Source organism: Staurois parvus, unplaced genomic scaffold (genome assembly GCF_062004578.1).
Source record: "Staurois parvus isolate SC_StPar_1 unplaced genomic scaffold, SC_StPar_1.0 ptg000900l, whole genome shotgun sequence".
NCBI lineage: Eukaryota > Metazoa > Chordata > Amphibia > Anura > Ranidae > Staurois > Staurois parvus.
Window position 1 is genome coordinate 978,188 of NW_028318696.1, and position 20,074 is coordinate 998,261.

The window sequence follows — 20,074 nt, forward strand, 5'->3', positions numbered from 1 at the left end:
GTCTCCTGCTTAAAGGGGGGGGGGGGGGTCTTCCTCCTCTTGGTAAAGGCCTGAATTTTCAGTAAAGGACTCTGCAAAAATGTAATTAGATAAATCTCCAACACGTTTCAATTTTTCAGATGGGGGGACTTTTTTTTGGGGGGGGGGGGCTTGATGGTCAATAACTTGTACATAGAGAACTTTTTTTAAGATACAGCTGAATGCCACAATGTGTCAAAGAAGGAGAGCATCGTCCCAAGGGAGTGTTTAGCCTTGGGAGCACATGGGGGGGTGCTATAGGTCTCCAAAGCACTGTCCACTAGATGAGGTTTACGAGAGCCCAACATGCCCAATTTCCAACATAGAGGTATATATGGATTTTTTCCATGTAGGGAAAAGATGTTGTCTACAAAAGGTATCTCCAAGAAGGGTTAGCAGTAAAGATTGCAAATCTAAAAGGTTCACTAGCTTAATCGATTTCTTCCATTCTAAATCTAAAATCAAAAAGGCTAAGCCACTTGTATCGACTCTAGAATATAAAGAATCTAGGAAACCTGGGCATCTCCTTCCTTGTAGAATAGGCTGAGATTGGTGCAGTAAAGAAAAATGTTACAGGGGGTATTCATTTTTTTTTTTTTTTTTGCAAGACTGTAAATTCACTTTTATGTCCATCATATACCTTTTTAATGTATTTTATTTTTTACCTGTTGTGTTCCTGATTTATCTTCCATCCAACAGATAATGAGCTTGAGGGAAAATAGTGTTTTATTGCTTTCATAAATGGCCTGCATAACCTGTGTTGTGAATAGACTTGAATAGTAGGAAATGAAAAACCAAATGTGGATGTTAGAGGCACATAGAATAAAAATTATAGACCATGTGTAGCAGCTGCGAAGTTCACTAAATATTCATGGCACTACGGGCTAGCCTTTGAAGAGAAACAAAAAGAGAAACAAAAATAACTCTCTACACTTGTCTCACACAGGCAAATGCAGTTCAGCATACATACAGTAGTTATTTGTGAATAGCAGGCCATCAAATTACACACACCTACAACTGAATGAGTCAGCAGCTGTGGACGCACCACCTCCCTCTCTCCAAGCAGAAACAGCACTTTAAGAATTTTCTTCCGGTGGAAGCCGTTTTTCAGGTTTGCAGATAGTGCTTGGCTTTCTTGTTAGAAAGTCCAGCATGGTCTGCAAATTGAGTGTCATAAAGGCAATCTGTATAATTTAAGAATTTAGCTTTATTTTTCCATCATTTGTATAAAGTCACTTAATGAAACTAAGACTATTTTAAATTGACCAAAAATTATTAGAGCTTACCTTTTTACAGACTTTTCAAAAATATCTCAAATAACACATGTACGTTCTATGAATTCTTGAGTTATTAGGAAGAGAAGTGTTCCGCAAATGACAATCCTTTATCAGCAAGAGACATTTTGGAGAACCTCTTTATCTACGTGTGCACCTGTCTGTATGCTTGAATTGTTTTCCCCACGTCTTTTTCTCTGTCGCATACTAACTGTTTCCTCTGTCTTACTGTCTGTCACTGGTTCTTTATTTTTATTTTATTTCCTCTGCTTAACTCCTTCCTTGCTTGTGATTTTGCTTGGATAGAGGGCTCTGCTTCAGACAAAAGGGTAAAGGTCCAACAATTTGTCTTTCCATGGGAATGTGTTGTGTTGTGTACAGTAAATCCAGATATATGCATCAAGACATCTTTGTGTTATGATCTATCTTTGAATAACCATTCCGTGGTTGAACTACGAAAAAGTAATTGTATATTTTTCTGTTCTAAGAATGTTGGGGGGGGAAAATAACTAGGTGTGGACTGTGAATGGTTGAGGCAAAGTATAACTACACTATATGGTCAAAGCTTGTGGACATCTGGCTATCACATCCATGTAAGGTTGGACATCCCATTCCAAAATCATGGAAATTGTCAAGTTACCCCATCCCTTTGAGGCCATAATAGCCTTCACTCTTCTAGAAAGGCTTTCCCCAATGATTTGGAGTATGTCTGTGGGAATATGAGATCTCTGATGAAGCCATTTTCAACCAGGGTTCCTCCTGAGTTTGCTAGCTTGAGCTGTGGGTGGTTGACCTCCTACTTGATGATGCCTGCATAGTTCTGAGGCCAACTTCACTTGGCAGAGCTAGCTGCTGGAACCAATGATCTTTTTATCTGTGTGCAAGGATGGCATTGTGTGTGTATATATGTATGTGTGTGTACATACAGTTAGGTCCATATATGTTTGGACACAGACACAATTTTCATACTTTTGGCTCTGTATGAATAAACTAAAACAATACTGTTCTTTGTGGGTCTTTCTGCCTTTAATATTGCCTTCAGCAAGTGAAATGCATGCTCAATTGGGTTGAGATCAGGTGATTGACTTGGCCATTGCAGAATAGTCCACTTCTTTTCCTTCAAAAGCTCCTGGGTTGCTTTTGCAGTGTGGTTTGGAACATTGTCCATCTATACTGTGAAGTGCCGTCCAATCAACTTTGCTGCATTTGGCTGAATCTGGGCTGACAGTATATCTGTAAACACTGCAGAATTCATCCGGCTGCTTCTGTCTTCTGTCACATCATCAATAAACACCAATGACCCAGTGCCACTGGAAGCCATGTATGGCCCATGCCATCACACTGCCTCCACCATGTTTTTTACAGATGACGTTGTGTGGTTTGGATCATGAGCTGTTCCAAGCCTTCTCCACACTTTTTTTTTCTTCCCGTCATTCTGGTACAGATTAATCATAGTTTCATCCATCCAAAGAATGCTTTTCCAGAACTGGTCTGGCTTTTTTAGATGTTTTTTTGGCAAAGTCTAATCTGACTTTTCTATTCTTTAGGCTTATGAATGGTTTGCACCTTGTGGTGAACCCTCTGTATTTGGTCTCGTGAAGTCTTCTCTTGATTGTAGACTTTGACAATGATACGCCCACCTCCTGGAGAGTGTCCTTCACTTGTCTGGATGTTATGAATGTGTTTTTCTTTACCATAGAGAGGATCCTGCGATCATCCACCACTGTTGTCTTCTGTGGACGTTCATGCCTTTTTATGTTGCTGAGCTCACCAGTGCGTTCTTTCCTCAGAATATACCAAACTGTTGATTTGGCCACTCCTAATTTTGCTATCTCTCTGATGAATTTGTTTAGTTTTTGAAGCCTTACAATGGCCTTTTTCACTTGCATGGACAGCTCCTTTGAATGCATGATGTAGGTTCACAGCAATAGATTCCAAATGCAAATACCACACTTAGAATCAACTCCAGACCTTTTACCTGCTTAATTGATGAAGAAATAACGAAGGAGTAGCACTTGGCCATGAAACAGCTTTTGATTCAATTGTCCATTTACTTTTGGTCCCTTGAAAAAAGGAGGGATGGCTGATCTTTAGAGCTGTAATTCCTAAACCCTTCCTCCAATTTGGATGTACATACCCTCAAATTAAACCTGAGAGTGTGCACTTTCAGCCCATATCCATTATATAACTATAGCGTGGATGGTGGATTTCCTTCATCTTCTTGACCAGATTTGAAGCATTCATGACAACATTGATATCCCAGTAAAGAGGGGCTTATTTTATGTCATTTCCTTCACATGTGAATTGGATTTCCAATTTATTCCACGTATTTTACATAAACTTTTTGGTTGCATGTAGCACTGCACTTTTTATGTTTTATTACTCTGAATTGTCTGCTATACAATGCAGGGACCAGTTCACAATGTGTGACGAGGCCATAGATTCGTAGCACACATACAGATCGGGTGCCTCAAATATCTTCTGTCTGCTCCCCTTGCTGCTGTCTCCTGTCGGGATGCCCATTGACATCAATGGAACATCTCAAATTCACAGACTATAGGGAACTGTAGAAGTAGATGAGGGAGACTGAAGAGAGGAATGTTAAGGCAATGCTTGTAGATGGAGAGGTGATGGTGGGTCTAATCTTCCACATTACCTGCCATTGCCTTTCATTGCATAGTATTTACTTGTATGATGTTGTCTTTCTCATTTATCTCCAAAAGGAGTTCTCTATCTCTCTATTGTCAAACAGCCACCCATTGGAAGTCTGTACATAAAATGACACATGGAGCGTTAAAATCTGAATCTATTCGGTTCCCGTGAGGCAAAATGGACATTTCTGATTTGAGACGCTTTGATAAATAAGGGCTGGCAATATAATAAGCCCTATGCTAGTACCGTGAAGGACTTGTCTTGATGCATATATGTTTGTCATAGAGTACGTTCTAGCATCTGTTCCATCTTCTGTCCAGCCATCTGAAGCTTTTCCTACAACAGTCTGCTTATTTTTTTTATTTCAAATTGTTTTTTGTGCAGTGTTATGCATGCAAACCATGTTTTACTGAATTCATTTTCATGTTTCATATGTCTAGCCAGAAAATGTTTTATTGAAAAGTCTATTTAAGCTGATGTTGCCTTACAAGCTACAGTTGATTGCTCGATTCTTTTTGTCTACGATCCTCCATGGCCACCTGTGGGTAACAACTAGGTAGTGCAGCCTGGAATACGCTTCTTTTAAAGGATAAGTTCACCTTTTGTAACAGGTTACTAAAACCAGAAAACTGTGTTAAGTGCCTCAGCTGAAAAATGGCAAAGAAATCTGTATATGTCCACAGCTGCAGTAAAAAAATCACATAATAGTGTGTCAAATACTATATCAAAATTAAATGTTGAGCTGTGTTTTTTTAAATGAATTTTAATATATGTCATACTTTCAACTCCAATGTCAATAAACCAAAATAAAATTATACCATGACTATAAATATTCTTCAAATCCAATGTTACAACAATGTGTTAGTGGGTGACACCACTATTTTAAAAGTGCAAAAAAAACGTAAATACATATATGATCATTAAATTTATAATCAAACTTCAATCTGTGATAAAAGTCCACCACCTGAACAAATGTCTAAAAAATAAATAAAAATTGTGTGGGAGTGTCCCACCACCTTTTGTAAGTGTTGCCGGTTTCCTCCACTTATGATAAACAATAGTAACCGCTGGGAATTGCACCACCTCCCATATACAGCCTCCTGCCAAATGGATAGACTGCAGATTATAGATGGTCTAGAACAGCATGTTTAACAGTGATCATCCATCCAGAGCTCTGGAACCCTAGGGAAGATTACAGCAGCAGGATATTCAAAAACACTTAGGAACTGCAGGAACTTGCTGTCTCGCCTTCACTCTGCCGTTTTTATATTATGCCCATGTAAAAAATGAGCACGAATCCCACAGTGCAACGCACATGTTTCTTTGTATAAATATAATGTGGATCTACCACGTTTACATAGAGAGATATCACATGTATTACAGACCTGCGGGCGCGGTGACACCAGCACAAGGTCCGCTCACAACGCATTTCATCCAAAGGGCCATTTTCAGGATGTCCATGTTACTGTTGCAGCAGCTCTCGCACCCACCTGTAAAAAGATGTGCATTTATTATTTCCTTTGTTAAAATAAAAAAAAAGGTGAATTTATTCTGTAAAATGTAGTTTGTATATGATAGTGTCATTGTTTTGGCCTATACTGCAGGAAACTGCTGGGTCAGCTCCTGTATTTCACTGCTGACCAGCTCCAAGTTCAAGCTTTTATGTTGAAGGTGCCTGGCTATAAGGAGCAAGAGACACTGGCGCTGGAATGCTGATGTAGGGAGCAATGGACACGGTGTGTAGTGTTTTTTGGTTTTTTTGATGGATAGAGATGGCTTGAAAATTTTCCAAAAAAGTTTTTGTCATAATATACATCAGACTGACTGATGCATAAGATGTTTCAGAAGGTTTTTAGATTGTATTAAAATATTCACTAGACACAGGTGGTTTTCATTATTACAGGATTCCACTTAATATGAAACCAGACTCTCACAAATGAACCTACTTATAGTTGCGTTATAAACTAATTGTACCATGGGAGCGGGACATAATCAAAAATACTATCATTTCTCTCTACCTGGAGAAAATAAAGTGCATATTTTACTTTCCATTCTGGCCTCTTTTTATGCAGGTTGTGCCAAAAAAGATAAACTAGCTTGGTAGGGTACATCTGCCTGTCTATGGCTACTATAAAGTAAAACTTCTAGTTAAAATTAAAAAAAAAAAAGAGTAATGCAGCATCAAAAGGAAATGAATGTGGTTGTGTTTTGATTCTGTCAATTTCACAATATGCCTTACAGTGGGTTAGAGTGCATTTTGTGGGATTCCAGCTCTGCCAGGAGGCATGGTTGCCCATGCCTCCAAGAAGCGTTTGAAACCCAGGGCTAAGGTAAGTATTTTTTGTCAGCTGGCAGTAAAGTAGGCCTTCTGTTTTTCTGTGGATGGCCCCCTTTAAATCTGCCTCTCCTACCCCATCTCCCTGGTTGACAGCAATCTACTGAAATACTTGCCTCCAGCCTTATTCATAAGATCATCTCTGTGCAGCCCTGCCCACCATTGCACAGCCTTTGCTGCTGGCTGAAAGAAAAAAAAAACATATTCCTCCATCCACACAAATTAAATAGATGGAGGCATCCCCAACGTTGGGACATTCCATTCTGATCGCGGTACCTGCCACTGTCAGAATACACTGATCATCAAGTTCATCTAGTTCAACCCAAAAAAAGAAGAAAAACTAACACTGACCCACTGAACAAATTTCATGCTGAACCAGACAGATTTCGATCTTGTATGGACAGCTCTTACCAGGCATGTATGACGCTCACTACATTCATTCCTCTTGCTTGCTCTGACTTGTGCTTCCAGAGGAGCACAGACCCAGCCATGAATAGGCCAAGCAGCTACACATGGCCAGGACTTTTTTCTTCCAAGGCAGTGCAATGCCAGGCAGGGCTTTCCAGTCAAGATCTCAGGAGCAGGTTTGAAGGTAAGTGTTTAGGTAGGTATCTGCCTCTGTGTTTGGGGAGGAGCATTTTAAAAGATCACATTACCAGAGGTGGTGTTGTCCTTTCAAATAGACCTGTCACACCTGGACAGTTCAAGCAGAGTCTTTGATGGGAAATGGAAGCTCCCCTTTGTAAACCTCACTTGTCAGAGCAATCACTATGTATGGGCAGCTGAATTTATGTCAAGCTTGGCCCCACCTCCTCGAGCCTCCTGATTCCATCTATTGGCTGGTTACAGTTGGATGGGGTGGGTTCACACTCGGAAAAGTCGATGTTGCATATAACTTCAGCTACTTTTATCTCTAGGACTTCCAATAGCTTTGACATGTAAGTGAAGGTTCTCTCTGCTTCTATTTTTTATCATATGCTCAGTTTGAATTGTCCAGGTCTGGCACAGGTTCATTTTAATCTATGTGCCTGCCAGTTATTTCTATGCCTGGTTTACTCATAATACCAGCTCTCCATTGCCTGATTCATGCATGCTTCAAGAAGGTTTTGGAATTGATAGATGTTGAAGAAATGATTATAAACCTTCAGTGCCTATTGTGTTCACATTCCTAGCTGGCTTCTTACCCAAGACTACGAGAAGAGAGTGAAAGGATTGTTACAACGTACATCCGAGAGAGAGAAGGGAAGACAAAAGATCAAGTAAGATATCTGGGCAGAAAAGCCAGTGTTAATTACAGCTGATATACATAATCCGTGTTTAGAGCTGGGACTGCTCAGGGTCACATGTCATTCCAAATGCAGGACACGGGGTCCCCAGGCATCATCTAGATCAGCCGTTCTCAACCAGGGTGTCCAGGCACCCTGGGGTGCCTTGAGGTTTCTTTGGGGGTGCCTTGGACAAATGTCTAAAAACATTCCCAAAACTTGTATACAAACCAGCAGGTGGAACAAGCCTGCCTTTTAGTTACACAAAGTCACAGGTTTTCATTGTGCACCATTATGACCTTCTAGTTGCCGGTGTCCTGACAGCCAATGACATCATCCATTGATGAGGAGGATGTCAGCTGCCTGCACAGCATCCTTGTTTGAAACTCCCCTGCCCCTCTCCATCAATGCTGGGGTCACATTAGCTCAGTGATGAAGAAAAACTGAAAGAGAAGAGAAACATGGGAATACTAGTCAGTACCAGTGTGCAAAGGTGTATTTGCTTTGGAAGAATAAATCACCTCTGACGTTGGGTGTCCTACATGTGTGGATGTTGCTACATTTTATAAAGCTATTAGAATAGTTTTTCATATTTTAGAATAGGGCGCCCTTTTAACATTATGGACAGTCTTCAGGCACCCCATTTTAGAATGGGGTGCCTCAAGACTGTCCATAATTTCAAAGGGTGCCTTGACTGAAAAAAGGTTGAGAAACACTGATCTAGACTGTAGAGCCAGCTAGGGACCACAGAGTTTTGGAAGGCACCTTAATGCGACTTGCAGCTTCTAGGTTGCATTTAGTGCTTAGTGCAGACTCTTGTGTTCCTTAGAAAGCTTTGCTAGGTCCTGGGAGGATGCATTTGACCACCATATCCAGTAGCTCCAAGCACAGTGAGTGAACTATAGGAATTGCATAAAGCTGAACACAGGCGAAACTGCTTAATACAAAGATGAAATGCACCTATATGGGTTGTTTTACTTGCCAAAGACTTTGTATTTTGCTCCATCCAGTTCAGAGATTTACACTGGTCTACCACACAGTCCTTTCTGGCAGATCAGGAGACCATGTCTTTTTCTGCTGCAGTTCAGCAACGCTTACAGGCCTTGATCCTTTTAGTATGTGACTTGACAATAAAAAAAAGAAAAGCAGCAGTCTAATGAGCATATCTGTCACTCTGCTCTCTCCTACTATCAGAACATTCCTTGTTAGCACTTGAGTACTGCAGTACACATGTACTTTGTGTTTTTATTTTATATCTACCTGGAATTCAGATTTAAAAATATAGGCCCTCCAAGATATGTCCTTGTTAAAAAAAAAAAAAAGAGGGTAGCTTCTTTCCTCTCTTGCTGCCTGAACTGCTGAGTGGCTGCTCTGTTGAAGAAGACTATGTTTAGAAACCCCCACAGCATATAGTGGTTTCTCCCACCATCCTCCGTGTCCATACAGGATACTGCTACTTGAGGTTACCTGGCCTTTGTGCCTCATGTTCTCGTTCTTTGTCCTTAGAATAAATACTTGTGAGGACATGTGACCTGAGTAGTGACCAGTGATCTGGACAGCATTTAACGTGGTATTAACGGTTGTTTTTGTTTGTTTTTTTCATTAAAAAAACCTGTCATAGTTGCTTGCTCTGTGCAGTGGTTTTGCAAAGAGCAGTTCCGATCCTCCTCTTCTTGAGTCCCCTCGCTGGAGCTCCTTGCTCCTCCCCCTTGACCAGTGCCCCCAATAGCAAGCCCCTTGCTTTGGGGGCACTGGTGCCTGCTCACTCCCGAGCCCGGCTATGTGTCTATAAGACAGAGCGGTGTCTCAGCTCTGCCCCTCACCTCATTGGCTCACTGGCTGTGATTGACAGCAGGGGGAGCCAGTGGCTCCCGCTGCAGTCTCAGCCAGTGAGGAGAGGGAGTCCTTGGACAGCCAAGGCTTTTGTGCACATCGCTGGATCGAGGGGGGAGCAGCACACAGGTTTACCTTCATGCATGGAATGCACAAAGGTATTATAATTATACAGGATTTATATAGCAAAAACAGTTTGCTCAGTGCTTTACAATATAATGGGAGACAATACAGTTCAATACAAGAGGGTTAGGAGGACCTGATCCTTTAAAAAAAAAAAAAAAAAGCCTTTATAGCCACTTTAAACACTGCCGGCTACCTGCACAATAGATCCATGTTCTTTCTCACGTCTGTCTTTTCTGTTCACAGATACTGCTACTAATAGACATTGAACTATCTTACATCAACACCAATCATGAGGATTTCATTGGATTTGCGAAGTAAGTCTTCCTTTACCTGCTCTCCTGTCCTCCCGAGGTTATAGTCCTCTCCTGGCAATACGGTGACTGCATGGAGTTGGCTTCTTACCCTGCGTCATAGCGGTTTTGTAATAATTAGAGAAACTAAAATACCGTGAAAGTATCTTTCTAGTGCATTATCATCTGATTATGTAGCAAAGCTTGCCAAATACTTCAAAGAATGTGCTTTAGTAACTTTTTAAGCAGTGAGCAATTAATTGCTTTGGGATCATTCACACTAGGGCGGCTTGTGCTTAGAGCTTCCTTGGAACTTTCCTGGACATGTGTTCACTTCTTATGTTTGGCTATAGAAACGCTGTTACAATTTAGGGTGTGAATAAGGCTCAGGGGGGCAGTGCTGCAATCTCAGTGGGCAGGCAGTGCCACCTGTCAAACCTGTCCATTGAGTTCAATGGGAGAGCACCGAAGCCGAAAGGCAAACACTTGGGTCATGGTAGCAGTGCTTTTTTTTTTTTTTTTTTTTTTTTTATTTATTTTTCCGACAACATTTACCTTGGGTTTGAAGGGGGAAATATAGACATTCAAGAGGGAGCAGGATCTTCTCCTGAATATCTGTCAAACGCTGCAAATCATTTTTAGAGGGCAGTAAGCATTGTTGTCTGTCTGAAAGAAGCCCAAGTGAATTAAAACATGCTGGGATAAAAATAGATCTATATCAAGACAAAAGGTTAAATCGGTAGTAAACTGCAGCCATTTAAAGGAAAAAAAAGAAAAATCCTATTGAAGGCAATGGCATAATGTGCTAGTGTGCTTCTGATATTCGCACACTATGAAATACTGACCTTGAGCGAAAGCCCTCCGGCGGTGCGCGGTCACTTCCATCTTCCCCTGGTCTTCATTCTGGGTTCGCTGGCTCAGGTCATTTGAATGGCTGACCCGTGATGATGACTTATGCGCACAGGAGTCATGGTTTACGATACAGAGCTCTGAGGGGACGGCACAGGTATGCCATCCCTTCAGGCGCCAGTGATGTCATTGGTTGAATTCAGCGTGAATATCTCCTAAACACCGCAAGTTTAGGAGATAGTCACTGTACACGTTCTAAAGGGGACTTTACTACCGCTTTAAGAAAAAAAGTGTGTGGAGGGTTTTAGGCATGGGTGTGTTTTTTTTTTTTTTTTGTTTTTTTTTTTGTTTGGTTTGGTTTTGTTTTGTTTTTTTCTGTCCTTTCTGTAACTGTTTCTAACACTTGGGAGATTGACTGACCGTCTTTTTTTTTTTTTTTTTTTTTTTTTTTTTTTTTTTTTTTTTGTAGGCCAGATAAGCTGCATTCTTACAGACTTATGCTGCCTTTTTAAAAATGTTTTTAAATGTGAATAGTTTGTATTTTTCTCCTGTCAATTGACGTCTGCTGTAAGAATTTGGCTGTAAAGTGGATCTAATGTCATACAGAAACTAACCCCATAGGATAGTTTTGTCTTTAGTAGCTTCATAGCTTCTTTTTCCTGTTAGAGTGATTGTAGCGAGCATATATTCCGCCATGTTTCCATCCTTCATTTTGTGACCTCCAGGCTTGCTTTGGCTCACTCGGTCTTGTCATAAGTTGCCTAGTGTTCTCCGCAGTTTACTGTTGTCTGTGTGTCTCTCTATCGGTAACTTCTCTCCTGTGTTTTTCTCCGCACTGTCACTTATGACCCGCACTCTTTCTCTCTGCATCCTCCACGATCATCGCTCGCTCCCCCATTCTTTCACATGCCAGCTGTTATACCGAGCAGCACATCCCAGGGTGGGTATTCTGCATGTCTCCTGCTTGTGTGCCTATGTAAAGTCTATCTGACTGCTTATTTCAACCCTGGATTTCTTAGCTAGTTTAGTTGCAGAATTATAAATCTTAAATAAAACAAAAATCACAGCTTTATCCATTGTATACCCTTGTTTGCAGATGTTAAAGCTAATCAAGTGTTTCAAACTGCTTGTTACTAATAACTGATTTTGGTTTATTACAAAAAGCAATGCAAAGTATGGTAACCTGTAGCATCCAGTATTTCAATTTTAAGTCACTGCTACAGGATTTGCATGCATCAACCAAATCTCCTGATTTGCATATTTGTTATTGGTCAATGCCTAACAGTATTAAATCCAGTGGAGCTGCATAAAGGCATATTTCGGCCCAGTACTTCAAATGTTGGTTTCATTTTCGGGCTTACCTAGATTAAAGCCCAATTTTAGCCACAGAAATGGATATCTTAGTAAATAAGCCCCTGCACTAGCCACCTCCATATTTGATCTCAGCTCTGCATTCCTGTTACAGCAGTTGTACATTGTCTAAATATGACTCTGCTGTCCAATGTGCAGAACTAGCACTTTTGGTAATCCTCTCCAGACCTGATCAGACTCACCCTTCCTCTTCCTTTGCCATACATGTGTGTGGCTATTGCTCGGCTCGGTGAAGGATGTGGCTATTGCTCAGCTCGGGGAAGGGTGTGGCTACTGCTCGGCTCGGTGAAGGGTGTGGCTATGGCTCGGTGAAGGGTGTGGCTATGGCTCGGTGAAGGGTGTGGCTATGGCTCGGCGAAGGGTGTGGCTATGGCTCGGCGAAGGGTGTGGCTATGGCTCGGCGAAGGGTGTGGCTATGGCTCGGCGAAGGGTGTGGCTATGGCTCGGCGAAGGGTGTGGCTATGGCTCGGCGAAGGGTGTGGCTATGGCTCGGCGAAGGGTGTGGCTATTGGCTGGCCCGGAGGAGGGTGGGGCCCTTGCTCTGCTCGGTGGAGGGGGGGCCCAGTGGGGGGGGGGCTCTTGCTTGGCGATGGGTGGGGCTAGGTGAAGAGGGATGGCTCTTGCTCGGCTTGGTGAAAGGGGGGGTATTACTTGGCTCCGGCAGTAAAAGAGTACAGGAGTGTTTTAAGGAGTTTCCTTTCCAAGCAAAAAATAGCCACAATCAATTGGCAAAGTAACAGAATTGACCAAAATTAGTCCTGCACATGCAGGTGTACAGGACTAAAAAGGGGCAAAAAGGTGTGCGACTTTAATTGGGAATGAAAGGTTAAGCTAGTAAGGGTTAGGTTCACTTCTTGTAAAACGTGAAAAACAGTGAACAAATGTGAATCCACACATAAGTTCCTAAGCTTGGACCCAATAAGTATATAAGTGATGAATAAATGCATATAATCAACCCAATCCCTACCACGGGATAAATAACATACACCAATAGTGTACACCAGGGCTTAAAATTTCGAGTCTAGACCTACTAGCCAGGCACAAACCTTACTCTCCACCAGTTGCCCCACCCAACCTTGCCCAGGTCTGCCTCCAACCCCACCCCTGGCCCACCCCCAACCCCACCCCTGGCCCACCCCCAACCCCACCTCTAGCTCTGCCCCCAACCACGCCCCCTTAAAGCTTATGAAATTACATTTTTTTTTAGAATAGTCTAATAGATGGTTTACATAATCAAGTCGCAGAGTGGATAAGAGGCCAGACTGAGCCTAGAACCTAATTTATGTAAACGTGTAATGTGTATTCACAGCATCTCTGTTATATTAGAAAGTCACAACACATTTTCTGTTAAAGTATTAAAAAAGAACACAACGTGTTAATAACTGGATGTGAGGTCTATCCATAGACATAGGACAATTGTCACCGAATCCTGGCAGAAAAGATCATTAAATTAGTGCATGCCACTAGCTGATATGGAAAAGGCCTTTTTTTTCCTGATTTAACAAAACTGGAGTGCCACATTAAGCCATTGTACTTCACAGTATAGTAACCGTGTCTTTTTGCTTTATTTTTTTTTTTCTCTCTCTTTAGTGCCCAACAAAGAAGCACGCAGCTCAACAAGAAGAGGGCTGTCCCCAACCAGGTAATCTGCACACCAAGCAGGGCCACTTGCACAGCCAAGCTTATGCTTGTGCTACATTAAGAATGTGGCACAGGTGGTTCCACCTCAGTGCTTCAACTTCGTTCACTGCACCATTTCTCAGACCTTTTTTTTTTTTCTTCATCATCGTCTGAATAAAGACATGTCCTTTTTTCTTTAAAAACCCCAACCCCTCCCTTTTCCTCCTTCTGTCATGCTGCAGAAGGACAGTATGGTTGCTATGGGAGAAACGAACACCTCCAACTTCAGACACTTTTTTTTTTAATAAATAAGGCCTCAAATAGCAGCTAGGTCTGATGGCACTTTAATATCGTATGTCTTTTCCCTACCTAACAAGTTGTTTTTAGGAATTTGTGTCGAATTCCACATTTCTCAGGTCTGTGGACGTATTCTGGGAAGCCATTTTGTCTTGCACAAGAGCTCAAAGGATCGCAAGACTCTGGAACCCCCACAATGCACTTGCGTCTCTCGTGCTCTGTCCTGTCTCTGACTCTCTCACACGTGTTCTCTGACGAACTCACCAAACTGCTGTGTTCTTTGCACAAGCATGCCCGTGCATTTTTAATATAAAAAAATTAGCATGTACTGATATTAATTTTTTTATTACTGACTTTTTAAAATAATTGTTGGTATAATGGGAATTTAAATATTAACTGTGTATTAATTGCATGTAATTTTTTTCCCTTTCTTCTTTTTTGCTGCTATTCCATTCTATGTTTACTCTCCACACTCTTCATTCTCTATCTCCATAACTCTGTTATCATAAAATTCACCCTCGTTCCTGTACTGTATACTCCTGCGTCCTCCTAATCTCACGGCTCCTTATACCAAACGCAGGGAGAGATTTTGGTAAGTACTTGCTGCGTGTGAGTAACCATGCTTTGGCCACAGGTTAACCACTATTAGTAAAATTGGGTAGGGGGTAAAAAAAGTAATTATATGTATTTTTATGTATACTTGCACAGTTTAGTTGGCTTATTATATCCAAAATCAAGGGTTTTGTTTTGCAGTTTCACTGTAAGTATGATGAAACAAGTGTTCACTAACTCATAGTCAGAATATATGCTGGGGATGGCCTAGACCTGCAGGGTTCTTTCTCATTGGAATGTCTTTGGAAAGCTTGGACATGTAATGGCACTTTGAAGTGCCATTTATTTTGATTGGCAATCCAATGCCCTTGGATTGAGCAGCACAACAGACTTTAATTTAAGTCCAACAATGATAAAAAAAGAAGAAATATCAGCGCAGTAATGTATATTGTAACCAGTCCATAAGTCCCAATTAAGTCTGTAGTTGGTAACCGTGTTTGGTGGCAGCCATCCCAGAGTGAGCCAACTCTGTATGCATAATAAGGAAAGAGAGAGAGGCGCCTTCTAAGTGCAGTATAAAAAGATATTTAATAAGCCACAAATGGTAAAGCTCACAATGTGGAAGTGATAAAAAAAAGCCCATCAGTATAGCCATGATCCTAGTCCTGCAGGAGTCCGTCCGGTGGGGTGCTAACCGCTGTAGATGGTGGAGGCAATGCCAAGCTGCTGTGGATGGTCAGGAGTCCCAGGCACCGTCCTCTGACTGGAACCGGAAGTACCTGTAATCCTACATGCCCCAAAAAGACATCAGAACAACAAGGAACATTCTGCCAAACCGCTCACCTCCTCCATCAACGATACCAATCATGTTCCCTCTGATGTTACCATACCAGTTTCTACCATTTCCCACCACCACAGTAATGTTCCTTTATCTCCTATTATCATTTGCAACAGTACTTTAATGTCTACAGCCATTGTTATGGAAAAATCCAATTCCATTCCCAACCCATCTATACACACTTTCATAGATGGAGAGAGATGCACAACCAGAACTCATTCTATAGGTCACTCCACACAAAATGGTTCCACTTAATAAAATTGTTTAGGGGTGACCCCCCCCCCCCCCCCAACTCAATAGCCAAAAGAAAGCACGTAGCAGAGGTAGAAGGCGTGGTAGAGGGTGGAGACGGGAGAAGGGGCAAGTTTCGAAGACTATAAAGATCTTCAACCTCTCTTCCCACGTCCTATCCAATCGCAAAACATCACTACTCCACAAAGGGCTTAATTTTGCACCTATCACCCAACCAAACCCCTTTACCCTATTTAAGTATCTCAACAAGTTTACTAGAGACCTAACAGTTACTAGATTCTACAATATCAAAGCAGCCAAACAGATGACCTGAGCAGCCAATCCATCTCGGTAGATACTATGCCTCTAGACCAGATTGATAAGGATGATTTAGAAATACTAAAGGAACTCTATGATAATGATCTTGATGATACCACTCTGTGGTTTACACAACACCCACCCACCTCTCCTCCTACAAGGCACACTCCATTTAGGCCCAAATCCAACTTTAATAGTGTTCACAACGGTTCGTATCCACAAACATTTTACCAAGTGGTATATTCTGACCTCATTGAAATGTGCTACAGCCCTTCCAGGTCCAAAAAAACTAACCTCACAAATTCAGAGTTAAAAGCATTTGAGGCGTTATCCCACAATAATAACATAATCATCAAGTCTGCGGACAAAGGAGGGTTTGGGTCATTATACAAAATAGGGAGGATTACATCTCCGAAGCTTTAAGATTGCTTTCCGATAAGAACACACATTCAAAATTATCTCACGATCCATTACCGTAATTTAGGGTAGAGGCGCAAGCTCTAGTTTCAAAAGTAATATCAGATATTATCTCCAAAACAGAAGCTTCATTCTTCATCAGAGTTTTTTTTTTCTTTTTCTTTCACATGCTTTATTTTTTATCACCTACCCAAGATGCATAAAGATCCACTGAACCCGCCAGGATGACCCGTTGTTGCAGCCATGGATAGTATATCCAGTGGCTTTTCCATCTACATCTGGGACGGTATACATCTAAGAGAAATGTTGGCATCCTATACTTGGGAGACCACATACTCATGGCTCTCCCTAAATGTGAATTCCCTGTATACAGTTGCAAGAAATAGTATGTGAACCCCTTGGGATTACGTGGAGTTTTGCATGAATTGGGCATAAAATGTGTTCTGAACGTCATCTAGGTCACAACAATAGAAGAGCACAGTCTGCTGAACATAATACTACACAAACATTAGATGTTGCCATGGTTTAATTGCACATAACATGTAAACATTCACAGTGCAGGGAGGAAAAAGTATGTGAACCTTTGGACTTAATAACTGGTTGACCCTCCTTTGGCAGCAATAACCTCAACCAAACGTTTCCTGTAGTTGCAGATCAGACCTGCACAACGATCTGGAGTCATTTTGGACCACTCCTCTTCACAAAACTGTTTCAGTGTAGCAATATTCTTGGGATGTCTGGTGTGAATTGCTCTCTTAAGGTCATGCCACAGCATTTCAATCGGGTTAAGGTCAGGACTCTGACTGGGCCACTCCAGAAGGCGTATTCTGTGCTGTTGCAGCCATTGTTTTGTTGAATTACTTGTATGCTTTGGGTCATTGTCCTGTTGCATCACCCATCCTCTGCGGAGCTTCAGTTGGCGGACAGATGGTCGTACGTTTTCCTGCAAAATGTCTTGATAAACTCTGGAATTCATTTTCCCATCAATGACAACAATCCGTCCAGACCCTGAGGCAGCAAAGCAGCCCCAAACCATGAAGCTCCCTCCGCCATGTTTTACAGTGGGGATGAGGTTTTGATGTTGGTGTTCTGTGCCTTTTTTTCTCCACACATAGTGTTGGGTGTTCTTCCCAAACAACTCAATCTTGGTTTCATCTGTCCACAGTATATTTTGCCAGTAGTGCTGTGGAACATCCAGGTGCTCTTTTGCAAACTTCAAACGTGCTGCAATATTCTTTTTGGACAGCAATGGCTTCCTCCGTGGTGTCCTCCCATGTACTCCATTCTTGTTTAATGTTTTCCTTATTGTAGATGTGTCAACAAAAATGTTAGCATGTACCAGAGATTTCTGTAGGTCTTTAGCTGACACTCTGGGATTCTTCTTTACCTCATGCAGCATTCTGCGCTGTGCTCTTGCAGTCATTTTTACAGGACGACCACGCCTAGGGAGAGTAGCAACAGTGCTAAACTTTCTCCATTTGTAGACAGTCTGTCTTACCGTGGACACATGAACATCAAGGCTTTTGGAGATACTTTTGTAACCCTTTCCAGCTTCATGCAAGTCAACAATTCTTTATCATAGGTCTTCTGAGAGCTCTTTTCTGCGAGGCATGGTTCACATCAGACAGTGGTTCTTGAAACCAGTAAACCCAAAACAGGTGTGTGTTTTTTAAGGGCAGGACAGTTGTCAGCAACACATCCAATATCATCACACTGATTGGAGTCAAGGTTGGCTCACTCCTGGCTCCAATTAGCTTTGGGAGAAGTCATTAAGCTAGGGCCTCATACTTTTTCCTCCCTGCACTGTGAATGTTTACATGTTATGTGCAATTAAACCATGGCAACATCTGTTTGTGTAGTATTATGTTCAGCAGACTGTGTTCTTCTATTGTGCCTTAGATAACGTTCAGAGCACATTTTATGCCCAATTCATGCAAAACTCCATGTAATCCCAAGGGGTTCACATAGTTTTTCTTGCAACTGTACTTCAGTACGTCATGAGGTGGGCTTACGGGCCGTCCAATACTATCTAATGGAATATCCCCTCAGCAATAATAAACATGCCAATTTCATATTGGAGGTCACTGCCTTTTGTCTCAAACATAATTATTTTTCATTTAATGGCACCTTCTATCTTCAAACCCATGGCACAGCTATGGGGGCACTAATATGGAAGAACAATCCCTTTGTACGAAATATCATTTTCTATGGCAGATATATTGATGAGATGGTCATCATTTGGGATGGTCCTGACCATACTGTTTATCTTTGTCCAACACTGCAATAACAAAATCCTGGGACTCTCCTTCACTCTTGTTTATGACCGCAATGTTCTGGCCTTCCTTGATTTAGAATTACATCATGAGGTTAAGAGCAATTACACCAAACCCACAGTGGGTAATTCCTTCCTCCACTACAGGAGCTGCCACCACCCTAGAGGGATCAATAACATCCCCAAGAGCCAGTTCTGCAGTTTGCGGAACAACTGTACCCGTAAGGAGGATTACTTGTCACATGGAGCTCACTTCACTGATACATTTCTGGAAAAGGGCATTTGCTGAATATCGCTCCCAACAAAACAAATCTGAGACAACTACCCACCAAACACAACCTATCAGATTTACTACACAATACCATGTACAATATAGACACATGGAAAAAGTTTTCAAGCAACATTGGTCCATTCTGCTTGAGGACTCTTTCCTAAAAACCTCACTCACATTATAGCCCCAAATTTCATATCGTAAGGCTCGCAATACGTGTCCTTTTATTACACATTGGCTAAAAGACTTTGTAGTCAAATGCAAGACATATACCATCAAAGAATTCCATAACTGCTCATCTGACTATGTTGTATACTGTCTTACGTGACCTTGTGGCCAGTTTTATGTAGGCAGAACTATTAGAGCACTGAGAAAGCGTTTTGGCGAACACAGACTCCCCAAAGAGGATGGTAACAACCAACATAGTGTTACCAGACACTCTCGAGGCACAACAGGGTTCCACTGTGGGTCTGTCAGTTTGCATTATCTAATCCATTCCCAGGACTCTCCCCATGGCAGAACGTTTTAAACGTTTATGCCAGCGCGAGACCTTTTGGATTTATACGGTAGGGACCCTTACTCCAGGGGCACTCAATGAGGAGATGGAGATCCACACCCTACTATAAATCTTGCACTTGATTCTGTAATATTCTTCACTTTACCCAATGTCCCATAAATACAAAAGGCTTTTTTTTATTTTTTTTTTTTTTTGCAATACACCATTTCCCCCCTCAGTTGATGATGCTATACATACTTGTGCCTTGCATTTACTCATGCTCATTTATTTTTTATTTATTTTTTACCCATGGTCCGCTGGGCCTTGTAGTCTTCCCTTGAAATTCTTACCTTTTTTTGCCCATTTTAATCTAATCTATTGACATATTTTGTCTTGTGTACATATGTGATTTTATTTTTATTTTGTAATTATATGGTCCACTGGGCTCTTTACTCCAAATGCTTCCGCCCTTTAATCAGAACATGTAGACATTACACTGTTAGGCTAGTAGAAGGAGCAGTTAGCTCCGAGCGCGTAGCCTTGTTTCCTCCCTTCTGCCAGCCGAACTCTTCCTGTGTGACGTCACTTCCGCCCATCTTGTGGTTCACGCTGGTTACAGGTACTTCCGATTCTGGTCGAACGACGGTGCCTGGGACTCCTTACCATCCACAGCAGCTTGGGATCCCCTCCACCATCTACAGCGGTTAGCACCCCACGGATATCTGCAGGACTAGGATGACTGCTATACA

General features: G+C 41.7%; 1 protein-coding gene across 6 annotated transcripts in view; it reads left to right on the plus strand.

Annotated features, from left to right (window-relative positions):
* Positions 1 to 20,074, plus strand: part of DNM2 (dynamin 2) — a 244,936-nt gene that overhangs the window by 150,946 nt on the left and 73,916 nt on the right. For 2 of the 6 annotated variants that reach the window (XM_089656333.1, XM_089656336.1), the window contains exons 11-15: positions 7,452 to 7,538; positions 9,747 to 9,817; positions 11,556 to 11,582; positions 13,604 to 13,655; positions 14,511 to 14,522. In XM_089656333.1, the coding sequence (XP_089512459.1) occupies positions 7,452 to 7,538; positions 9,747 to 9,817; positions 11,556 to 11,582; positions 13,604 to 13,655; positions 14,511 to 14,522 (249 nt within the window). The remainder of the gene's footprint in view (positions 1 to 7,451; positions 7,539 to 9,746; positions 9,818 to 11,555; positions 11,583 to 13,603; positions 13,656 to 14,510; positions 14,523 to 20,074) is intronic. The other 4 variants (XM_089656338.1, XM_089656335.1, XM_089656334.1 and 1 more) reach the window with 3 other exon arrangements.